A 24,022-nucleotide genomic window follows, 5' to 3' on the forward strand; every position below is an offset into this window, starting at 1 on the left:
GATTCTATGAATAATTTTTGTTCTTTAGTTCCTTCCACCGTTTTACAACGTTTATTTTTTGAAAGCATCAAGATCGGCAATAGTCACACAGTTTTATAATTGTGTTTTCAAATTGAACAGTGAAAATTTGCACGTTGGTTTTTCTAATTTAGTAAACGATATCTCTAATAAAAGTTTGCTCGTTTTAATTCATTCGTTTTAGAAAACGTTTGCATTCATCTATTAAAAACTGTAACTATTGTAAAGGATTTCAATAAACATAAACGAAGCATTGCCAAAGGTAATGTTTTTCGGTAAAAAATCAGTCAATTTTATCCCACGAAATTTTTTAACTGAAATTGTTTGCATTCCTACTTGTAACACGAAATCCTAAACTAATAAATCTTGTATGTCATAAACCCGTTGGAAACTCTCATGTCTATTTGTCTATCTAAGAAGAAAGTTTATGTGTTGGAAATATTTTTACAAAACGTTGAAGTTCATTAATAAAATTTATTACATTGTAGGAATGGTCGGGCATATGGAATAAGAAAAAGATATCCATTAACAAGAACACGAGTTAAGCGCAATCGAGGTGAATTAAAAGTTTTTCAGAATTAAAAAAGGAAAAAGTATATCTTCAATAAAAAATCGATTTTGAAAAATTCGGAAAGAAGTGTTTGTTCGTCTCTACAAAAAGTCGTTCATCCGTGCCATGTATATGTGTTCGACATTGGATGAACAAAAAAGTTGATAGTATACGAGAAAAAAATGAAATAAAAAGTTGCTAAGAATATTAGTAAAAGTGAAAAAATATATGCATACATATGTAAAGACGTCATAAGTATTAATTAGCATTAATATTCACTAACAAAGATAAGAGTTCTAAGTACGGGTATGAATAAAGTAAATTGTATGTAAAAAGAGTATGAGAAAAATGCGATGAAATGAAAGAGAGAAAAACCTGTGTGAAACTACCGAAGTCTCGTATGAATCGTAATTTAAAAAACTCTGAATAAATAAATTCGAACAAAGAAAGAAAAAAATATATTACTAAAGAAAAATATAAAATAAAAGTTATCCTTTGTCGTCTCCAAGGTCTCAAACACCTTGTTGAGTAACTTAATCATTGTTAATGTTAATGCATGTACGTGTGTGTGCGTGTGGTGTATGTCGCAATAGTTAAAACTATTTACAGGTACAAGCGACGAATTATTCCATAATATGAGATATTGACACCCGACTCGGTGCGACGGTATGCTAAGTTTTTCATTCCGATTGCTTCTATCTTCGTAAGCTTAAGATATTGCGTCAATTCAGCCCCGATTTTGCTTTCAATATGTTCAAAATCACTTAATTGAAAAGAGGTTATTATACTCAGTGATGATAAATTGCACAAAAAGCCTACATTTGAAAGGGTCGTGAGTTGTAGTCAAAGCATTAAAAAAAGGAAAAACTAATTTCGTTTTCTTACTCTTTTAGTAGAATGAGCCAAATTTCGCATAAACTAATGTAATGTATGTCGCTTTTTGTCACCTTCTTCATAACAAAGAGTTTGTGTTTGATTTTTTCTATTTACGCCTCAATCCAAAGAGAAATAAATGTATTACATCGAAGACACTCTACGTATGCTTACACACATACATAGGCATATGCTGCAACCTTTGGAGTTTTATGCCAAAGTATTCGCCTGAGTAGCCGAGTAAGATAAGGATCTCTACTAACAACTTAATATGGTCGTGCGTTCAAATCTCAAGTGCGGTAGAGTTTTCAACAAAAGTCGATAGCCTGAGATGCTTGCGCTTTAAGACTTTAGACATTGAATATATTTCTCTGACTAAATTGGTTATAATAACGGTAATGAGGACCTGAACTTCAAATGATTGCGAAACATTGATGCCTTTATTTACTATTCTTATCAGTGATGGATTAGCATTCTGCTTAAGTCAATCAGAATTATATGTAAAGTGTGAATATACATGTTTGTCTCAATTTTCGAAGTATTATAAAAACTTGACCTTCGCAAGCTGACGCTTGCCACAGTCGATTGTTGATTGTAACACATTGCTGTTTTAAATAGAATGTCAACAAGATTTCAAGAAATATTTCCATAGAATCACAGGGAACTATTCCATACATACATATCCTAAAACTCATTTCAGCACTAATTCGTAATTTTCACCCGTCTTCAGGTTTATGATCGAATACAAAAGTTTTTCATCAATTCCATTGAATTTCGTAAGGTATACCTCTGTTTCCAGCTTTGCATGTGTGGTTTTTATTTAAGTAGAGACCAGTATATGTAAATGTAATGTAACAGCGGAATATTATGACAAACAGATAAAGTAACGCGTTAACGTTACGAAGGCAAAGAAAGTAAGGGATTTGTTATTTAAAAAAAATGGTTTCTATTAATTGACTGCTGTCTGTTTATATAGGTGTCTGAATCATTTGGTTACATGCGAAACACACACTCATTCTTAGCCCACACTAGACTTTAATACTTCGCCTGTTATGTAGTTAAAAAAGTAACAACAATTTCCAGCGATATAAGCAGAGCATATGAAATCATAAACGAATACCTGTACTCAAATGTACACCTAGAACTGTGATATAATTTTCCTTTCTACTCGTTCAACCTGAACTCAAAATATTGCTTCGTAAGCTTATCCGTCAACTAAATCGCAAAACATTGCATTTAATGTCGTATAAGAAAAGTAATCGCCTGACAAACCGTCTTATATCATACACCATTACACACACGCATATATATGCATTCAGATAGAGTGAGTTGGACCGTTGATTTGGTTATTTTTATTTGCATTTTTTTGAAATACTTATATACAGAAAGTGTAATTGTGTATACATGTGTTTATTGGTATTAATGCCCTGTCGACCACTATAAACCAACAGCTTTGCAAATTGTATTTGCATCTCACCGCTAACGGCTGTACAAACTACAAAAGCTCCCAAAATGTCAACGGATAAAATCAAAGTTGCTGTCAGGGTACGACCCTTCAACCGGCGTGGTAAGTATGACTTTATTTTAGCATTTACATGCTATACATGTACACACACCTACATCTATACACATAAATAAATATCTGCAAGCTAAAGTACATATAAAAAGTAAACAAAGCGTATGAAATACGAAGAGCGAGCTCTTATTACCTTACCTTTCTTTCCAACTAACTTTCTCAGCAACACAAACAAAGACAGGAAATAAGGCTTATATTATAAATAAGGTGGACAAGAATATATTTACATTAAATTCACATTTCACATTCAACTATGCTTGCAGCTATTACTTTAGAGCGGAAAAACAAAAAAACATTTCCTAAAAGCAAAAAAAAAAGTCTATTAAGGCTTAGCGATATTTCAAAGTCACAATTAAGTGCATATCCTTTGGCTAGGAATCGTAGAGCGAGCAGTTGCATATATATATATCCCACACAGTATAGATGAAATGCTTTTAAAATATTTTACGAGTCAATGAAAGCTAGTTGAGTGTCACATGAATTGAAAGACATTCAAATAATTAACTAATATTTACTCTACCCATTGTTTGGCGATGGAAAACAATCACCGATGGCGATTCAGAAGTGATCGTTTTTACACCAATACGCTAAACAACAAAAAAAATTCCATATTGCTTATCGAATGATGTGATGCATTTTGATTTGGCTGCAATTCAGTTACATATTTATTTATACGTTTACTGTGAAACATTCAAAGATACGTTGGGAGGAAAATTAAAGAGAAAGTTATGAAAGGAAATCCGCAATACTATCATTAGCACTACTCCTTTATCAGCACCCTTACTGGCTCCATTATATCCAATAAATATTACGCAAATTTTTCTTGCAAAGATAACGGCTAGCGTGTTGTCTGAAGCTGGTGCTCTAGCATAGCGAGACGTTATGATTGTAGATTGGTAAATGCCAATTTTACTTGGCTAAGTTGAAATTGGAGACACATATTGACCAAATCAAAATTAGATCATTGACAAGGATTCGCCTTGGCCACAAATCAATGAATCCTAAAGTGGTCTTCTCCTCTAATCTGCAATTATAGACAAGTCTGTATTTTCTAAACTAAAGACGATTTTGTTGTCTTTTATGCTTTCATTAGTCTGAACTAATCGTAATAATCATAGCAAGTAAAAAGTTACAATCCCCGTGGGCCGGATCTCTTCATGCTTCTATTTATGGTTAATAAAAAAGTGAATGGGATGAAATTTATTTTCCACCTTTTAGTTCGCTGAAAGGTATTGTTACGTCCGCAACTGTGTCTACCATGTTCATTTTAGAATTAACGTATTTTTAGCCAGATCTTCTTCACCTCATTTAAGGAATGTACAAAATAGTTTTAAACATTGAGGACATGAAACCCCAAAAAAGTGAGAAAAAGAAAACTTAATCACTTATAACCTTTTGCACATAAATAGTAATGTTTTCCGCAAAGTAGGTGCAGAAAATTTTAACCTTCTATCTCTGATAATTTGTGAGTAATAAGAAAAAGCCCACAAATTTTTTGCTTAGAGAAACGGAGTTACGTTCAGTTTACGCATTACTGCGAGCGTGCTTTGACCAATTTGACGAACCTGCATACAGAAGGTTTCAATATTTCCACCAGCATCTTCAGATCAGAAGAGCAGACGGACAGACATGACTTAGCCCATTCTGAATTCTGAGTTCAAAAACTCTATAAATCATATTTCCGCTGAATATCAAGTTCTGAATAAATCTAGACACATCTGCATGGATTTGTTCGTTAAAAATTTTCTTCAAACCAAGCCTATGAAGAGACACTGTACTGTCTGCAGTACAACATAAGTTGCGAGCAGCTCTGCTCGAAGGAGCTTTCCCCCATTGTTGGTGAAATGCAACGTATATTCGCACTGTATATGTTCAAAAATGAAAAAAATCGGAGACGCTGACCCACGTAACTGATTCTTAACTTTTATGTTTCTACATTTACAGGCAATTCATGATTCATACGTTGCATTTGTTGTATCACAATAAGATTAGACAAATTGTCGTCCATTTAACTCTTTGTCTGTTTGTCATAGCAGTTTTTTGCTTTGTCAAGCAAATTTATTTTCAACTTCTAAGTTTGGTTCGGACTGTTCAGATCATCATTGATACAAAAATAAATTCCTCGCAAAATTATTACTCATACGAATGTACACGTAATATGACAAATTAAACAAATCGAACTTTCCAAGTTTTTATACCCTACACCACTTATGGTACAGTCTATATTAAGTTTGCGCGGTCATAGGTAACATGTAGAAAGGCTTAAAATGGACTCATCTTTTGTTATACTAACTGATTCAGAATCATTTTCTAAGTCAGTCTGTCCGTCTGATGTCTGTCCATGTAAATTTCCGTTCAAGCTACAGATGATAATTTTTGATTTAATTTGATGAAATTTGCTTTAACCCAAGAGCGAACTCTATTTGACGCCCCTTTTTGAAATGTCGTTATATGGAAAAAATAGCAATTTTCAAAATTTCTCGACAAAAAAGGCTATGTAATAGTATTTCGCCATTCTAAATTGGTGTGAAAACTTTGGCTCGGCTGGGGTAATTTTTTGAACCCTCTCTCATATAGCGAAAACTAAAGTTCGTATGACAAAAATTCCATTCGAAAATTGATCCATATAGTAACTTCATACAGGAATAAGAATTATGTGGTGTAGAGTATTGAACGCTCGGCCTTGCCCAACTATTGCATACGGATTCTCTGATCCATATTTTTTGATAGAAAAAAATCGCCAAGCACACCAAGACGCCTCTATCCTGTATATCTATTAAAAACAAATTAAAAATGCAAAATGACTGATAATGTTAATATACGCTGGGCACTTGTGTACTAACCTAATAGTGAAAAAAAAAAAAACCAATTCAAAATTCAAATATATGTTGCCTACAAAATTTCGAAAACTCTCCTTTATTTTTTTTGAACACACTGTGTATATGCAACCTTGATCAGTGTAAGTTTCTAAGTTGAGGTAGCCATGTCGGTTGAGTTGTTCGTCCGTGCACGCTAGTCTTATTGTTAAAAAATGAAACTGTCAACTTACAGCATCCATTCTCCCTCTGCCCCCAATGGAAAAACCGTTTACAAGTGAAGTGTAATTAGCGTTGAAAGACACTTATAGTAAACAAAAGCTACATCATATAGCAGCAATCAATCGTCGTGAAGACTACTTCTTAGAACTTGCTAAGATCTAATATCAAGATTGTTATTATTAAAGAAAAGTATGTTATGGAGAATAATGGAATAGAGAAGTTGCTGAAAATATCAGTATATCGGTTGACTCACGCCATGCATTTTTTTCGGATATTTTGGGCACCGAATGTATGGCGGCGAATGCGCCAGCTCATGCGTCCTTGTTTGTTCGTCATTCTTTGGCTGAAAACAACACTGTAAACATGGGCCAGCCACCGTGTTCACCGAAATTGGCCCCTGCGAACTTTTTCCACTTCCAAAAAGAATGTAGTTTTGCCGCGATCAATCAGATAGAGAAGAACTCAAGGCCATACCAGAAAAGGCATATTAGAAGCCGTTCAAGGATCGGAAAAATGCATTACCTCTAACGGGGACTGTTTTGAAGGGGACAGAAAACAGATATTGACGGCAAAGCCACTTTTTTTTTTGAACACATACAGCTTTCAAAATCAAATAGAAAATTTTTCCAAAGACAATACACATCGAACAAGGATTGACCCAATTGCAGTTTCCTTGTTTCGCAGCATTTGATTTGAAATAATTTAATATGAATGCTAACAAAAAGTTTTTAATAATTTTTTTCTTTTTCTTTTAGAAATTGAACTCGACACAAAATGTATAGTGGAGATGGAGAAGCAACAAACCATTCTACACAATCCACCCGCATTGGACAAGCTGGAAAGGTATTTTTTAGTGAAGTTATTTCTTAAGCGACTTTCTTAATGTCTTCCTCCATGTAAGAACCATATAAAGACCGAGCACGAATATATGATCAATATATAAGGTTTTAGATTTTAGATTCTATTTAAGCATTTCTTATGTATCTCCCTTTCAAGCTAATGGAAAGGAGCTTTGAATGAAATTATTTCTTAAGTGATTTTCTTAATGTTTTTCTTCATCCAAAAAAATATATACAAAGGCTGAGCGCGAATATAAGGTTTTAGATTTAAGATTCTGCTTAAGCATTTCTACATTTATGTCAAGCTAATGGAAATGAGGTCGTAAGCGCATCGTTTTATAGTTTATGATATTACATATAAGCGAAACTGCTGACGTTTAGCAAATTGCGAGTCAACTCTAATTTATAATTTTTTTTTATTTTTTTTATTTTTTTTTTTTATTTAGGTTATTTACTCTACTTAACACTGTAATAAAAAATTATCGCGACTAGTTTGCTTGCTGATTACAGTAACAAAAAATAAAATGAAAAATGCACAGAAGAGCGCTCAATAATCGTATACGTGCATAAGTACATAAAAACTTTCAAAATAGCTTTCATTGGTTATATAATATTTTTTCGTTTGGTTTGTAGCCATCAAAAATATGCATCGGGGCCTATTATATTCGACATATGAGTAGATATAATCAAAATTTTTCATATTATATATAAAAGGTGATCAAATAAGATTAATACAATTTTTTTTTATTTTATTTTCGATATTTAAAACCAAGAAACCACATTATGATGGGCCATGGCTCATTGTCACATACCCTGCACTACTTCGCTTAATGCAGTTACTCATGTGGCGAACTCTTAAAATAATATGTTACAGGTGAAGTGGTAGAAAAAATGCTCCAATCCGAACCATTCTCAATGGCAATGGTCCTTAGTCGCAAAATTTGTCCCTGTATCAAATTTCATCAAAATACTTGCAAAAATTGCGACTGTAAGTTGGACGCTAGTATATTGGGCGAACAGACGGACAAGCTTAGATGGATTCAGAGAGTGATGCTGACTCGATCGGTATAATCGAAGATGGGCCTATCTCATATCCTTCTCGTTTCTGACAAAACACGGCCGTTTGACCCGAGTTCGTTCGTCCATTATTTTCGCAATAAATTGCAACAATTTCTGTAGGCTACACGAAAGTGTACCTACCTGCCCATGATGATTTCCCAAGCAACACTGAACACAATTGTCAATTGTGGTGGGAATCAGAAAAGAGAAATTTTATCACTCGTTGTTGTCATATTAGTTTAAACTTGTCTTACGATCGACTCTGCATTTGCAATAGGTAGGAAAGACCAAGATAAATTTTGCCTGCGATATCCACTTTAACGGTTTTGATGAATTTAAAATCTGTAGATAGCTGACAGATTAGTTAATTCATGGAAGATAAAGGCAAAGAAGGTCATTCATTATATTTGTTTCAAATGTACTTTATTTACTTCTAATATTTGTGTTCATCTCGTTTATATTATAGCAGGAAACCTCCTAAGACATTTGCATTTGATCATTGCTTTTATTCAATCAATTGTGATGATGAAAACTTTGCTTCGCAAGAGACCGTATTTGATTGCGTTGGTCGTGATATACTTGATAATGCATTCCAGGGTTATAATGCCTGCATTTTTGCCTATGGCCAAACGGGTTGGTATAAAAACTTACGTCGTATGGTTTCTAATCTTCCAACTATGTACTTATAAATAACAGGTTCTGGTAAATCGTACACAATGATGGGAACTCAAGAGTATAAAGGTATCATTCCACGTTTGTGTGATAATCTATTTTTGGCTATTGCTAATAAAAGCTCACAGGATCTCATGTACAAGGTTGAAGTATCGTATATGGAAATTTATAATGAGAAAGTTCACGATCTGTTAGATCCAAAGCCAAATAAGCAATCGTTAAAAGTTCGCGAGCACAACGTTTTAGGTCCATACGTTGACGGATTGTCTCAGTTAGCCGTCACTTCATATCAGGATATTGACAATCTTATGACTGAAGGCAATAAATCGCGCACAGTAGCTGCTACTAACATGAACGCTGAGTCCTCTAGATCACATGCAGTTTTTTCTGTGGTACTTACACAAATATTAACTGATCAAAGTACCGGAGTATCGGGCGAGAAAGTATCGCGTATGTCTTTAGTTGATTTGGCAGGTTCTGAGAGAGCCGTCAAAACCGGTGCTGTAGGTGAACGTCTAAAAGAGGGGTCCAATATTAACAAGTAAGTGTTATAGAGTACTATACAAACAACGCCCCCTGTACGCTATATTATCCATTACAGATCGCTCACAACTCTAGGTTTAGTTATCTCGAAATTGGCTGATCAATCGAATAGTAAAAAACATTGCAACGACAAGTTTGTTCCTTATCGCGATTCGGTTTTAACATGGCTATTGAAAGACAACTTAGGAGGCAATTCAAGAACTGTTATGGTGGCCACAATTTCGCCCTCGGCCGATAACTATGAGGAGACCTTGTCTACGCTTCGCTATGCTGATCGCGCTAAACGTATTGTCAATCATGCCGTCGTTAATGAAGATCCCAATGCTCGGATTATACGGGAATTGCGGCTCGAGGTGGAAACTCTACGGAATATGCTCAAACATGCGACTGGTTCCCCGGTGGGCGATATACAACGTGTTGACATACACGATAAACTCGCCGAGAGTGAGAATCTTATGAAACAAATTTCCCAAACTTGGGAGGAAAAGCTGGTTAAAACTGAACGCATACAAAATGAACGCCAGCAAGCTTTGGAGAAGATGGGCATAAGTGTACAAGCCAGCGGTATTATGGTTGAAAAAAACAAATATTATTTAGTCAATTTAAATGCAGATCCGTCCTTGAATGAGTTGTTAGTTTATTATCTTAAGGAACGCACATTGATCGGTGGCCACACCTTATCCGGTCCACAGCCCGATATACAATTGTCGGGCTTAGGCATTCAGCCAGAGCACTGTGTTATCATCATTGAGGAAGGCGGCCTCTTAATGGAACCATTTACGGGAGCAAGATGTTTTATTAACGGTTCAGCTGTTATTGAAAAGACCCCACTCCACAACGGTGACCGAATCCTATGGGGTAATCATCATTTTTTCCGTGTTAACTGTCCCAAATCAAATGCAAACATGAATTCTGAGCCTCAGACTCCGGCTCAATTAATAGATTACAATTTTGCTCGAGATGAAATTATGCAGAATGAGTTGAGCAATGATCCCATACAAACTGCTATAGCCAGACTTGAACGTCAACATGAAGAAGATAAACAAGTTGCTCTCGAAAAGCAAAGACAAGTGAGTGTCAATCTATTTTTAAAAACTATTTCTTTGATATTATTAGCCCTTTTCATTAATAGGAGTACGAAAGACAATTTCAACAATTACGCAATATTTTGTCACCAAGCACACCGTACGCCCCTTATACACCTTACGATCCTTTACGATTGGGTAAAATCACACCTAATACACCTACTTCACAAATGCGGGTCGAAAAATGGGCTCAAGAACGTGACGAAATGTTTAAACGCTCGTTAGGTCAATTGAAAAACGATATCATGAGAGCTAATGCCTTAGTGCAGGAAGCCAACTTTCTTGCCGAAGAGATGGAAAAAAAAACGAAATTCTCAGTCACTCTTCAAATACCACCAGCCAATCTTAGCCCAAATAGACGGGTAATTTTCATAATAGCAATTCGATAAGTATCGAACACTAAATTCCGATTTTTGTGATTAGCGAGGAGCTTTTGTAAGCGAGCCGGCTATTTTAGTTAAGCGCACCAATTCTGGCAGTCAAATATGGAGTATGGAAAAGTTAGAGAATAAACTAATCGATATGCGTGAAATGTATCAAGAGCACAAGGAACATATACTGAATGGTTTGGTAAGTACAACTATCCCTTGTAAAGCTTCAATATCCATTTATATTAATCCCCTTATACGCATATACACATCTAAGTGGAAAACTATACTAAACGAAAATTCCTTATCCATATCTCATTATCATGCTTTTCCATTAAGCCTCTTATTGAGGCTTTCCCAGATGAAGATGATTCTGATGAGGTAATTAATATCAAAAAATTGTAATCAATATAATGCAAGTTCTCATTACACGGACGTCCCATCATTTTATGAAATCTTTTATTTGTCATCTAAACATATTTATTTTTGATTATTTTTTTGCAATAATATGTGTCTTAGGAAAACGAAAATGCAAAGTTTTCGGATCCATTCTATGAAACGCAAGAGAATCATAATTTGATTGGTGTGGCAAACATTTTTTTAGAAGTTTTATTCCATGACGTTAAATTGGACTACCACACTCCGATCATAAGTCAACAAGGTGAAGTCGCTGGACGACTTCAAGTTGAAATTCAACGCATTGCTGGACAAATGCCGCAAGATCGTATGTGCGAGTCGATTTCAGAGTCCTCATCGGATTCTCGTGATGATTACGATGACACAACCGATCCCATTGCCAATCAAATAACTTGTCGCGTTTCTATTAAGTGCGCGTCTGGCCTGCCGCTATCTCTATCGAACTTCGTATTCTGTCAGTACACTTTTTGGGGTCATCAAGAGACCGTCGTGCCTGTAATAAATGCCGAGACCACAACTCGTGACCAAAATATGGTATTTAAGTTTAGTCACAGCAAAGATTTTACCGTAACCATGAATGAAGAATTTCTTGAGCACTGCATTGAGGGAGCTCTTTCTATTGAAGTTTGGGGCCATCGAAGCGCCGGTTTTTCCAAATCTAAAGGCTGGGAAGTTGAACAACAGCAGGCCAAAGCACGTTCCCTTATGGATCGTTGGGCCGAATTGTCGCGAAAAATAGAATTATGGGTTGAAATTCATGAGCTGAACGACAATGGTGAATATTCGCCAGTTGAAGTTACTAATCGTAGCGAAGTACTCACAGGTGGCATTTATCAGCTACGTCAAGGACAGCAACGTCGCGTTCATGTGCGCGTGAAACCAGTACAAAATTCAGGAACTTTACCAATCATATGCCAGTCCATTGTCAATATTGCTATTGGCAGTGTAACAGTCCGTTCACGTTTACAGAGGGCTTTAGATTCATATCAAGAAGAGGATCTTACTGTATTGAGAGAGAAATGGAGCGAAGCGCTGGGTAGACGGCGACAGTACCTGGATCAGCAAATTCATAAGCTAATCAAAAAAGAAGAGAAAAGTGAGGAGGAACGTGAACGTGAACTCAGTTTAGTTCATCAGTGGGTGTCCTTAACCGAAGAGCGCAATGCCGTCTTAGTACCGGCACCGGGCACTGGAATACCTGGCGCTCCCGCCTCTTGGGATCCGCCAGCTGGTATGGAACCTCACGTGCCAGTGCTATTTCTCAATTTGAATGCAGACGATCTTTCGGCTCAAAATACTAACGATGAATTTTCCATTGCCGGTCTCAACTCTATACTTTCCAAAGAACATGGTCATAAATTTTATACCTTACAAATTTTACAACATTTCGACAAAGATGTTTGCGCCGTAGCAAGCTGGGATTCATCGATGCATGATAGCCCAGCATTAAATCGCGTCACGGAGGCCAATGAACGCGTATACTTGATTTTACGTACAACTGTGAGGCTGTCACATCCAGCTCCCATGGATTTGGTTTTGCGCAAACGTTTATGCATTAATATCAAAAAGGGACAAAGTATCACTGATCGATTAAAAAAGTTCCGCTTAGTACGCATTGAGAATGCTATTTCTAATACAGGCGTCACCTATGAAGTAGTTTCCAATATCCCAAAGGCGTCTGAAGAGTTGGAAGATCGTGAGTCTCTTGCTCAACTTGCCGCCAGCGGTGATGATTGTTCAACTTGTGATGGTGAAACATACATAGGTAGGCACTTGTCAAGCGTTACTTATTGCAGGCTGTAGTCAAAAATCGTTATTCCTTCTTCTCACAGAGAAATACACTCGTGGCGTATCCGCTGTCGAGAGCATTCTGACATTAGATCGTTTGCGTCAAAATGTAGCCGTTAAGGAGTTGGAAACTGCTCACGGACAACCATTGTCTATGCGTAAAACTGTTAGTGTACCTAACTTTTCACAGGTATATACAAAGAAAAAAAATAAAACTATTACTATTATTCCATTTGGTAGTTATTCTGCTGTATTATGCTTCTAACACGTATACACGTGGAAAAAGATAGCAATTTCTTTCTTTATTGACACTAATTATTACATATAATTCGTGAATAACTACTAAAAATAAATTTTCTCAAATGTTCTTTCTTTCACTTCTCCTGTGCCCGCGCTTTCACTTCTTAAACAAAAAAAAAAAAAAACAAAAAAAATCTTCACCCTTTAAATATTTAATGTATACTTTTATGTTCATTGCAAACATTCTTTACTAATTGCTAAACAAACACGTTACTGCGGTTTATACAATCAAAAAAAAAAAAAAAAAAAATCATAAATTTATACATTACGTTACATATATATTCTGCAAAACACTGCACTCTTATTGTTGTTAAAATTGTAAATTGTAAGGCGGTTAAAGAAGCACCAAATCCTGGAAGTGTAAGTATATATCACTATGAATATATATGAAATATGAACATTAAATTCCACACACAATTTTGCGTTTAATGACTAAGAGGGGAAATCACTGCAACGGCCTAAAAAAGAGGTGTTCTTTTCTTTCAATTAGTTTGGGGAAAGAAAGAGTGGTAATAGAATAATAAATTTTATGGTTGATAGGAATTAGAAAAAAAAATTTCTTTTGAAAAAGTTTAAAAAAATAGCGACACTAGAGCCTTACCCACGCTTAATTTAAGCGACTCTGTGGTAAACAGTGTTACTACTCCAAATTTGAATTTTAAAGGAAAAACCATGACTACTTAAACTCCATATCTGTATCACGCGAAGGATTTTAAATATATTGACTCTTGTATGACTGGCGAGTTTTTGAATGAAGGAGCTCAACCCTACAGCAAAAAAAATGGCAATTCTTTGACTTTCGATTACTAAGGTTTAAATTAACTGTTCAAAGCTATCATTTTAAACAGGTCGTTAAAGATTTAAAATGAAAAGAATGAAGGGGAAGAAAACCGCTGGAGTTATTTATTATATTTGGAAAATCAAAATTTTAAGACCATTTGAAACTTGGCCATGCCTATATATATATAATCGTTTTCTCATTTCATTCTTGACCATTTAAGCGACCACAGAAACAAAAAAAATGGTTTTCAGGAAACTGCCACACTGTGCTCAATTTTAAACGGCTTCATGACTCGTTAAAAAAAATAGTCCTCCCTTAAAGGGCGATAATAGTGCAAAATCAATTTTTATATCCTTTATCATTTCTGATACAAAGACATATTAAATTTGTGTTCAGAATCCATTTTTGCGTCGAACTTGGCTTGTCTGTCCGCTTGTCCGGCTGCCATCCTTTAATAGCTTTTCAAGAAACATCTTTTTCTTTTACTACATAATGCGTGCCTAACAACTTTCTCGAATATGATTATTTTACTACCTTTCCTTCCATCCCAAGATACACTTTTTTGGACTGTTACAATGGTGTTACTTCTTCATGTAAATTTAGAAACCATTCCTTTGGTAGAGTTTTTTTTTTTTTGTTTTTTTAATTTTATTATTAACTCGAAACTCCTACTTACTTACTAGGCCTTTGACATGTATATATTACGTATATCCAAGTAAATCCATCCAAACTTCATCCCAAAAACAAAGGGCGTAAGTTTGCTTCGAAAAAAAAAAAATGTAAATAATTCCATGCAAATTGTTTCTAAGCAAACTTAATATTATTTATTAGAAAAAATGAAGGGCGGGAAAAGCTTTCTGGTTTTTCGGGCAGACATAAGTTTTGAAGGCAAATATCCACTCAATGAGTGCCTAGAATAGGTAGTCTATGTAATAAGGAACACGACCCAAGAGTCATAGAGTAATTCAATTGAAATTTCATATTACATTTAATTAATTCACCAAGGCATCTAAAGGGATCTTTTAACTTCATACATATGTAACATAACATATATACATACTTATTTATATAACCTTTTCACACAGACATATAAAATATTTTTCTATTTGCATATAAGAAAATTAAGACGTAACCTATTTTATTTTAATTGCAATAATGAATTTAAACTTCGTATGCCTTTTACTTTCTATTTGTTTATCATTAAAATATTTATTTCAAATATGTATAAATTATACACATAACCTTTCTTTTTCTGGATCACTGAAATTAATGTGTTATTGTTTATCTTTGCAAAGATTATGCGTTTGGATGCTTCTATGGAATCTTTGCTCAATGCTGGACGTTCAGAATCATTTGTGGATTTGAATCAGCCACTTTCCACGAAATTCCTACCGCACTCAGGTATGTGTTGAAAGAAATTATGAATATTTATAAATTTATTTATGAATTTATAACCATCTAAAGAGTCCTTGGGAATATGTATAATTTTAACTAGTTAATCGTCTCTGACGAGTATTATGTCATAATCCGTCCTTCCGTCCTTGTCGGATTTCCTCATAAAATTTTTCCATTATGAATATGTATTTACCATAGTAATATATTTTTGGAAACGTAATATATCGCTCAATACATTCGTACGATGACGTATAGATTCACGACTTCAAATGGAATGAGTCTAAAATTTCATGACATTCCGACCGTTAGCTGGAGTTATTTTAGCGACACTACTTTTGTTTAGCGACTCTTGTTTTGTTGTAACTCTTAAAGAATTTCATGACATTGTGACGCATTTCGTTCAAGGTTGGATCTTATCCAAAAAGTACAGGGCTTAATAGGTTAGCCTTCGGTAGCAGTCATCTTATATTACACCTGCATTACATTCTACCACCTAATTGAGTGACGTGTTTTATGTATATTTTATTATATATATATATGTATATATGTTTATATATATTAACATCAATTTTACTTGTTTTTAGTTCAAGCAAGTCCAGGAATAAGAGATTTTGGTGTTCGCAGTCGTCACAGTTTCGGCGGAAAAGCGTCCAATGATGATTCTCCGGGTAAACCGTTCGGTATCGGTAAGTTTCTTATTTACATTTGATTATTGATTGATTATATATATATATATATATATATATATATATTCATTGATTGATTATATATACATATATATATATATATATATATATATATAAATTTATATATAAGAACAAGTTTTTGTTTTAATTTCATTTAATTCCAATTTATTAAAAACAATTCGTTCATTATATTATACTCCACTATACTTTAATAAATTAAACTTTTTAACTACAATTTTTTTGTAGCTTTCGTTGAGATATTTTAGGAAACGTACACTATATAAATTCATTACATTTTTATGTTGATATTATCAACTTTATGCAACCGTTGCACAACTGACGTATGGCTATCAAGTTTTCGAGCTTTCAAATAACTTTATTTGTATATAGGCAATTTTCATAATATAAAATTCAAATATTTATGTTGTATATTCATTCACCTGGAAGGATTACTACTTGTCATGAGCATGCCTGCGAAGAGGCTCTTGCTTGCCTATACAAGATTAAGCTTTTAATTCCCTCAAAATTACTTTTGACATGAACTTAAAAGTAAATGCTAGTTTGTAGGGGTTATTTTTGATCGATTTAAATGATCGCTGGATGGACAAGTTTCAAAATGTCGATTTTTCGAGTGACGACAACATTTACGAGAATTCGATTTGACCATAAAATTGCAACACACAAATGAAACCTTCAGAAATCTTGGCCGATATTCCAGAAATTCACGTTTTTTTAAATCGATATCTTAACAAAAAAATTAATAAAAAAGTTAAATTCGACGGTGGCTGAATCTAGCATGTCCGTTACATAAACACTCGGTCCACTTAAGATTTTAACGTTCAAGAAACTGGTTGTTTACGAAACACCCCAAGGCTTTTTGTTGGCCATACTAACTAACTAACACACTTTGTCGCATTCTACTCTCCAACTCCTTTCATTTGATACCTTCATCAAAAGTATTTTTAGTAAAAAATTTATCCACTAAGGCGTGACGTCGACTACAATTAATTTGCAATTAACACACTTGGCTTCTCACATTCTACCCTCCACGTCCCATATCAACTGTATTGTAATGAAAAGATTAGTTCACCACGCTATGACGTCTGAAATATTTAATTTGGAACTAACGCGCTTAGCGTTTCGCACCACACTCTCCAAGTTCTTCTATTTGATACCCATATCCGTAGTATTATTAAGAAAAAATTAATCCATCAGCCCGAGACGTCCACCGTATTCATTTTAGAATTAAGCCATTTTTAGGCACAAACATACAAAATGATTTTAAACATTATCTTGTTTGACTTATAATAATAAGCAAAAAAAGTGAAAAAGTGTAGGCACGGCCGACTTTTTCCATTTTTGCACGTAAAGAGTAGAGTGTACCGCAAAGGAAATTATCAACTTTCTGACTTTTATAATTTCTAAGCAACAATCTACAAATTTTCGTTAAGAAAAAGGGAGTTGCGTTCAGTTCACTCATCATTGCGGGCTTCTGCTCTGACCAGTTTGACCTATTTTCAATGCCAACCTGCGTGCAAAAACTTCAAATGTTTCTATTAAACTTGAAGTCGACATCTTAATTTTTGCGATCAAGGAAGTAACAACAACGCACATCACATAGACATACCGAGGGACAAGTATGACTTAATCAACTCAGCATTTTACGGTGACCTAGAGTACATATACTTTGTAGGTTCTCTGAAAACTCCTTTTCGGTATTGCAAACATTATAATAAAATGAGTATACCTCCTTCCCCTGCCCCCATTACTTTGGGGGATGTACAAAAAAAAATGTTTATGTGTGTGTGGAAAGATTGCTTTTATTTTGAAGCTCGATTGTGGTTCACAGCCTGAGTGGCCTAATAGGTGAGAATCCCGACTACCTAGTCAGCATACGCGTGTTCAAATCTTAAGCGCGATAACGTTTATTTTGGTCATGGCTATGATGAATCGCCAGCCGGTAGAGACATAACACTTACCCATTTCGGACAAATGTACTAGGCTGTGACGCCCACTTCCATATATCTTTCTCTTTTCTCATCTCTTTGTGAACGTTACGTTGGTGTTACACGAATAGGGTACATCTCCCGAGCGATAAGTCCATATTAACAAAAAAACACAAGTAATGTGTTATATGGGAATATTTTGCCGTGTGAAGCTACAGTGGAAATTTGAGATACCTTAGAGGTACAGTCGAGCAGATACACAGACTTTTCTGAGAGAACGGCTGTCCCTCCATGTTCTTATGAAATAAGAAATTAGAAAAATTCTCAAGTATTTTACGAAAACTTGTTATCGCCGGATTTGTTTCTTATAAAAAAAAAAAATCAAGAAAATTACCCATGACTTCATGCTTACAAGATAGCATTAACCACATAAGTGAAAGTTTGAATTTTATTGATCACAAATATTCGAGCTTCAGGTGATATGTAGTTTTACCTCGCACTTTCTTCACGGGGAAAGATGGGTTCTCAAATCTGAAATTCCATAGTATTTAATAACCGATTTCAGTAGAATAAAAAGCATTGCTTAAACATTGTCCGTCTATACGATTGTCAAATAGGAGGAGTTAAAATCTATCTGATGACCAAACAAACAAACAAAGTAGTTACCCTTCCCGGTGAATTAATCTATATAATTCCATGTGCTAACTTCATATGATTTGCAATATTGAAATTTTGAACTTAATATCAATACCATTCAGCTTTAAAACTCTTCTTTCAATATCACTTCATTTTAATTTGAAAATACTCTGAAAAAGTACAAATTTCCCAAAAAATATTCCTCATACGATGCAATTTGAATTTAAAAGAAAAATTACAAAAATACCGAATATGCGTTAACTCCGCACAACTTTCTATCCTCAAATTTTTTTTCTTGTCCCTCCCGCCGACTTTGGACAGCTTTCTTTAAATTTCCTTTCTTTAATAAAAAAAAAAAAAAAATCTATATCTCATCAAAATTCTTCTCGAGAATCACTGCCCTGATTTTTGATATATTGCTTAAGCTTCAATAGTATTATAACACGTGCACACAGTCCATTGTTAAAGTTCAGTTTTTTTTTCAGCCAATTATTTGCATTTTTACAACAACATCTCTAGACTGCAGCTTAATCACATCTAAAGCAAACTAAGTAAAAATTAGCTTTCACATAATTCCTAGTCCAAAGAGTGAAACAATTAGGGAAATCAAGTTCGTTTAAAGGCGAACGTTGCGATACCCGCTACTTAATAATGTGCGTAGGTTTGATGCTCCCTGGTAAAACTTGTTTTATGATGGTCTGCTCTTTGATGGTCCTTCATAGTATAAGTACGCTGTAATCGGCCCTTGTTGGCAAAGCTCATTTCCCTTCAAGCATTGCTGCAACCTGCGCCCTAAATTTGAATTTTATCTTAATTTTCTGATATCTTGAGAATTGAAGAATTTGATGGAAAACTGTGATTAAAAAAGTTTTTTGAAAGTTATCCTTCAGACATAGCAAAGTAGATAAAAGCCATGTCGGTGTTCGCGGATCCAAATTATCTCCGCAGTAGAATTTACTTTGGTCGTAGCTACAGTAAGTGCTCAGTCGGTAAAGTTAGACGCGTTACCATATGGGCATGCGGCCATTTCTCGTCTTTCTTCCTTCTTCCCCACTTCTCTCTGACCATATCGGTGGTACACGTACAGGATATAGCCCCTGAATGATTGATTATGTGAAAAAAAAGAAAAAAGACAGCCAACATGATTCAAGAAATTCAAATTAATAATAAAAAAAAAAAAAATCAAGGGTATGAGTTGCTAGGACTCATACCTTTAGATTTGACTAAAGAAAAAAAAAAAAAAAAAACGAAATTAGTTTTTCAACGTTCTTCGGTAGTGGGTATAAGGACAAGTTAATTTTCAGCATGTATAGAAAACCATCTTCCACTCGGAAAACCTTCAACAACTCGCACACATAATTTGCATACATTTCATTTATTTTCTCGAAAGTAAAAAAGAAAAATTATGTACTCTTCTTCATTTCACCTTAACATACATTTTGAAATTACAATCAAGTCATTTTACAAAAAGCTAGCCTACATTTATACATATAAGCCAAGCAGTAAACAAAGCCATGTATTTCATTATGTTCGTAAATATCATTCACTTGCTGCTCGCTATCTCTCTCTATCTCTCCTCTTTTCAAACTTTCTATATAATTTTCCACTTCATTTCATTGTAGTTATTTTTTAAATGTTTATATTTCTATAAAATGGTTTAATTAATCTCTTCACGTAACAACAAAGAGGAGAAAGGCTATATTCGACTTGTGTCGAATGTTTAATATCCACCATCTTCGATGGGTTGTTATTCTTAATTGTACCATCTCATAAGAGATCGCATTAACTCGTAAACCTCGTCAAAATAGCTAATTGGAGTCAAGCAAATGGGGTAATTTTCAAGGTCACCAAAACTCAAAGCAGTCTCCTAACGCACAGAAAAAACTAAGAGCAAACCCTCTCTTTTGGAGATGTCAGTGTAGAAGAACCGGCAAACCTTTGATATTCGCGACATGAAAATTCGTTGAACCGAACGTATGTTCGAAGCGTCGGAAGACACAGTCAAGGGCTTAGGTTTTTTGAAACGCCTGTAAAAAATACTTCATCGTAGTCGATGTCTATACCACTTATACAGATTATATCCGGTCAAAATTCGAGTATAGCTTGAATTTGTTGTAGGGTGCTCCAAACTTTGCTTGGAGACCATCGACCGCGTACATCAGTTGGCTCAGATAGTCGTGGGTGATGAAAGCGTGGCCAAAACTCACAATAATCTTGAGCAACGGCGCCATGTAGGCTGCGTTATCCTCATATCTAGCTATACCCATGGCATAAAGGAAATTTATCGATCAACTAAATCCTTCAACAGTACGCTCACCCATCCGTCCTGAAGTTCCCAGCATACCGTACTATCATGTTCTTCTGCCCTTCTTTGGAACAACCTGAGGACAGTGATCTTTTCCACCGTATCCGGTGTAACCAATTTCAAGTCGAACGTTCACAAACACTACTGACTTACTTCTCCCGTCTTCTCCCTGTTGCCTAATCATTGAAGGAAATTTGTATGAATATCATGCATAGGCATATAAGCATATGTGCAGGTTCAGTAGTCTTCGCATACAACCGCGATTAAGTTCACTTTTATTATGGTACAGTGTTTATCACTTACTCTGTTCTTTAATTTGGAAATGGTGCAAGTCTTGAGTCAAACTTAACCTTGCCCTATAGATGGATTCTGTTAGCTCTAGTCTTCTAGACTTTCTCTTCGGGAATAGGATATATTGCATAACGTTTGTAATTATATTCAGTATTGTTTAATGTAGCGTAGGAGAGTCGGAGCTGTTTTAAGTTTGCCTTGGCTTCTATTTTTCACTGTTTAGTGTTAGTTCGCGTACAATGCACTTCCAAGCGTTATTTTGTAAGAAATATCGTCTGCTATGAATTGATAAGAGAACAATTTCCGAAAACTTGGACTGCGATGCTTATAAGAACACATCAATATGTTTATACGATTTGTAAGCGATCATAGAGACATTAGTGATACCATTTCACTTGTTTGTCATCTGCTTATTCTAGATGCTTAACTACTTGACTTAAAATATTTTTATAGATGTATAATTATAAATATCATCGATGGCGATGGTGGGTATAACTCTTTTCTTTTCTTTTTTTTTTTTTTTTTTGTTTCCTTTCAAATTTATAAAATGAATTCTTCAAAACGTCTGAATTCTCTTCATATTTATATTTTTGTTTTTTATGACTTGATAAAAACAAAACGCGATCTTCTTACTCTTCCACTAAACAACGTGTCACATACACATGTTGCTTTGTAATGTATATCGAAATTTGAACCATATATTGCGCATCTGCTACACCAGGCTCATATTTGTCAGGTAATCGAATTAAATTCAAATGGAACGACGTTCGTTATATTAAAAAAAAAAAAAGAAAAAAAAAAAAATTAAAATAAATAAATCACATTATAATAATAATATCCATCTCCAATGTTGATATAGTTACTGGACACACACTTTGACAGCTCACTAATTAATTGATTGTAATCTATAGTCAGTTTACTTTATTCTTTCTTTCTTCCTACGATAATACTTTTAAAAAAGTTTGTTCATCTCTTCTTTTGTATTTTCTTCTTTTTTTTTTTAAATCAAGTCTTAATTTAATAATTTCCCTATCATTTTTTGATTTTGTTTTCCTCCAAAAGTAACTACAATTAGTGGATATCATGCACTTAAAAAAAAATAATAAAACTTAACATAAAATGCCATTCCAAGGAAATATATATACATATGTCGAATTGTCGCAGCCTCGTTGAGACGTGAACACACCACACCGTAGTCATTGAATTCTTCCAATTTCGCAACCATTCACCATTGATTAAAACGATTTCAATTCCAAAGTTTTGACGCATAACCGCAACACTTTCTTTACATCTTGCAAATACTCACATCACTAGCAAGAGACAAGCGATTAGTTGAAATTTTTTTTGAAAGACTTTCAATCACTTACTTATCGTGGCTGAAGTTAGGTTTTAGCATATTTAGGGCGGCACATGGATATCAACTAAAAGCTAATAGGTGCGAAAATAAGCCATAACCAGCCTCCTCCAGCGGTTTTTTCAAGGGCATGGCATCGTCGAAAGACATTTTCCTGCCAGAATGTGGGCTTCGTTCAAAAGGACAATTGATCTTTTGAGATTATCTACGCAGAGACTTATATTTCGGGATGCAAGCACGTACTACACGGAATAATAAGTTGAAGCTTGCTAAACAGGTGTTAGTGATAAGAAAATATACGTGACAGATAAGGCAAGTATGGACGCATACCGAGACCGAGAATTTTCATGCTCAAAAATCAGCTTATAAAGAATATCCGCAGTCATTTATCCTTTAATGATCCGTACGCACGGGCATTTGTTCTTAATGCTGAACCGTGTTATTTAAAAGCCCGTGCAAAAAAAGACCGTGTAAAAAAAACTTGATTATATTATTTCATAACTAATTTCCTTACTAGATTGCAAGTATTTTAGTTCGGTTTTGCTGGTTCTTCCTATCTAAACCATAGTTTTCGATTTAGCAGCGCTGTCCTCCTTTGCATAAATGTAAGCAAAACTCGCAAAACTTGCATTGTGTGTGTGTCCACAGATAAAATGAAAGCGCACTTACTGATAATATTAAATTCCGATTTTTACGTCATGATCCATTCCGTCACGTCCACTCGACCTTGGCGGATTTCCTTATAACATTTTATTGTTATGAATGTGTGTTGACCAAGATAAGGCATTTTTGAAAATATTTTGCTCATATCAACCTAATTTCATTAGGTCATTGCACATACTATGCGTTCAACGAGTATACGGGTCTATCGCTAAAGAGGTCGTCACAGTTAAAGCAACTCATTAGCACAATTTTACAAATGAAATATTTATGTAATAAAAATTAAAATCAACAACCACAATGTTCAGGTCACCAATTACGCTGAATAACTGTTTCTCCGATCGTCTGCATTTTTTTTGTATTCACCTCTTTATACACTAAAATATTTTGCATTGATAATTGTGTAATGACTTTTATTTATCTTTTTTTTGCTATTTTTATATGCGCTAAGAGTTGTATACAAATGCTTTGAGTAAATACACAAGCGCTATAATAACATAAAAAGAATAGCCAGTTACATGATACTTTGCTTCAATCACTGCTAGGTCTGCTAGAATATACACATCTGTCTTTGCTCCTGAAACTCTGCTTTTGAGTAGGTACGACGAAGCATCTCGATTTTTGTCATTAGCAAAATTCTTATGGCTTCCTCTGCAAGGAGATCTTAGGAAAACTGGAAAACTACACCAGCTGCACTCAATTCTTTTTTTACACGGTAGAAAATTTCCTTAGAAAACCGCGTAAAAAATTGTGTAAAAACATATGTATACGACATATGGTAAATTTGGGGATATGTCCAAAATGAAAAACCCTAAATAATTCTCAATAAACCGTGCAAAAAA

General features: G+C 34.7%; 1 protein-coding gene across 12 annotated transcripts in view; it reads left to right on the top strand.

Moving 5' to 3' along the window:
* Positions 1–454: 454 nt before the first annotated feature.
* The window catches only part of LOC119637041 (kinesin-like protein KIF13A), a 28,635-nt gene continuing 5,067 nt past the window's right edge, over positions 455–24,022 (top strand). The window contains exons 1-14 of one of the 12 annotated variants that reach the window (XM_038032818.1): positions 456–1,126; positions 2,827–3,008; positions 6,811–6,898; positions 8,420–8,586; positions 8,650–9,166; positions 9,227–10,238; positions 10,301–10,615; positions 10,677–10,823; positions 10,961–11,002; positions 11,141–12,803; positions 12,871–13,016; positions 13,457–13,486; positions 15,203–15,308; positions 15,887–15,988. In XM_038032818.1, coding sequence (XP_037888746.1) covers positions 2,954–3,008; positions 6,811–6,898; positions 8,420–8,586; positions 8,650–9,166; positions 9,227–10,238; positions 10,301–10,615; positions 10,677–10,823; positions 10,961–11,002; positions 11,141–12,803; positions 12,871–13,016; positions 13,457–13,486; positions 15,203–15,308; positions 15,887–15,988 — 4,390 coding nt within the window. In that variant the 5' untranslated portion in view covers positions 456–1,126; positions 2,827–2,953. Of the gene's footprint in view, positions 3,009–6,810; positions 6,899–8,419; positions 8,587–8,649; positions 9,167–9,226; positions 10,239–10,300; positions 10,616–10,676; positions 10,824–10,960; positions 11,003–11,140; positions 12,804–12,870; positions 13,017–13,456; positions 13,487–15,202; positions 15,309–15,886; positions 15,989–24,022 lie in introns of all 12 variants that reach the window. The other 11 variants (XM_038032819.1, XM_038032820.1, XM_038032821.1 and 8 more) reach the window with 11 other exon arrangements.

Source organism: Glossina fuscipes, unplaced genomic scaffold (assembly GCF_014805625.2).
Source record: "Glossina fuscipes isolate IAEA_lab_2018 unplaced genomic scaffold, Yale_Gfus_2 42, whole genome shotgun sequence".
In the NCBI taxonomy this organism is placed as follows: Eukaryota; Metazoa; Arthropoda; class Insecta; order Diptera; family Glossinidae; genus Glossina; species Glossina fuscipes.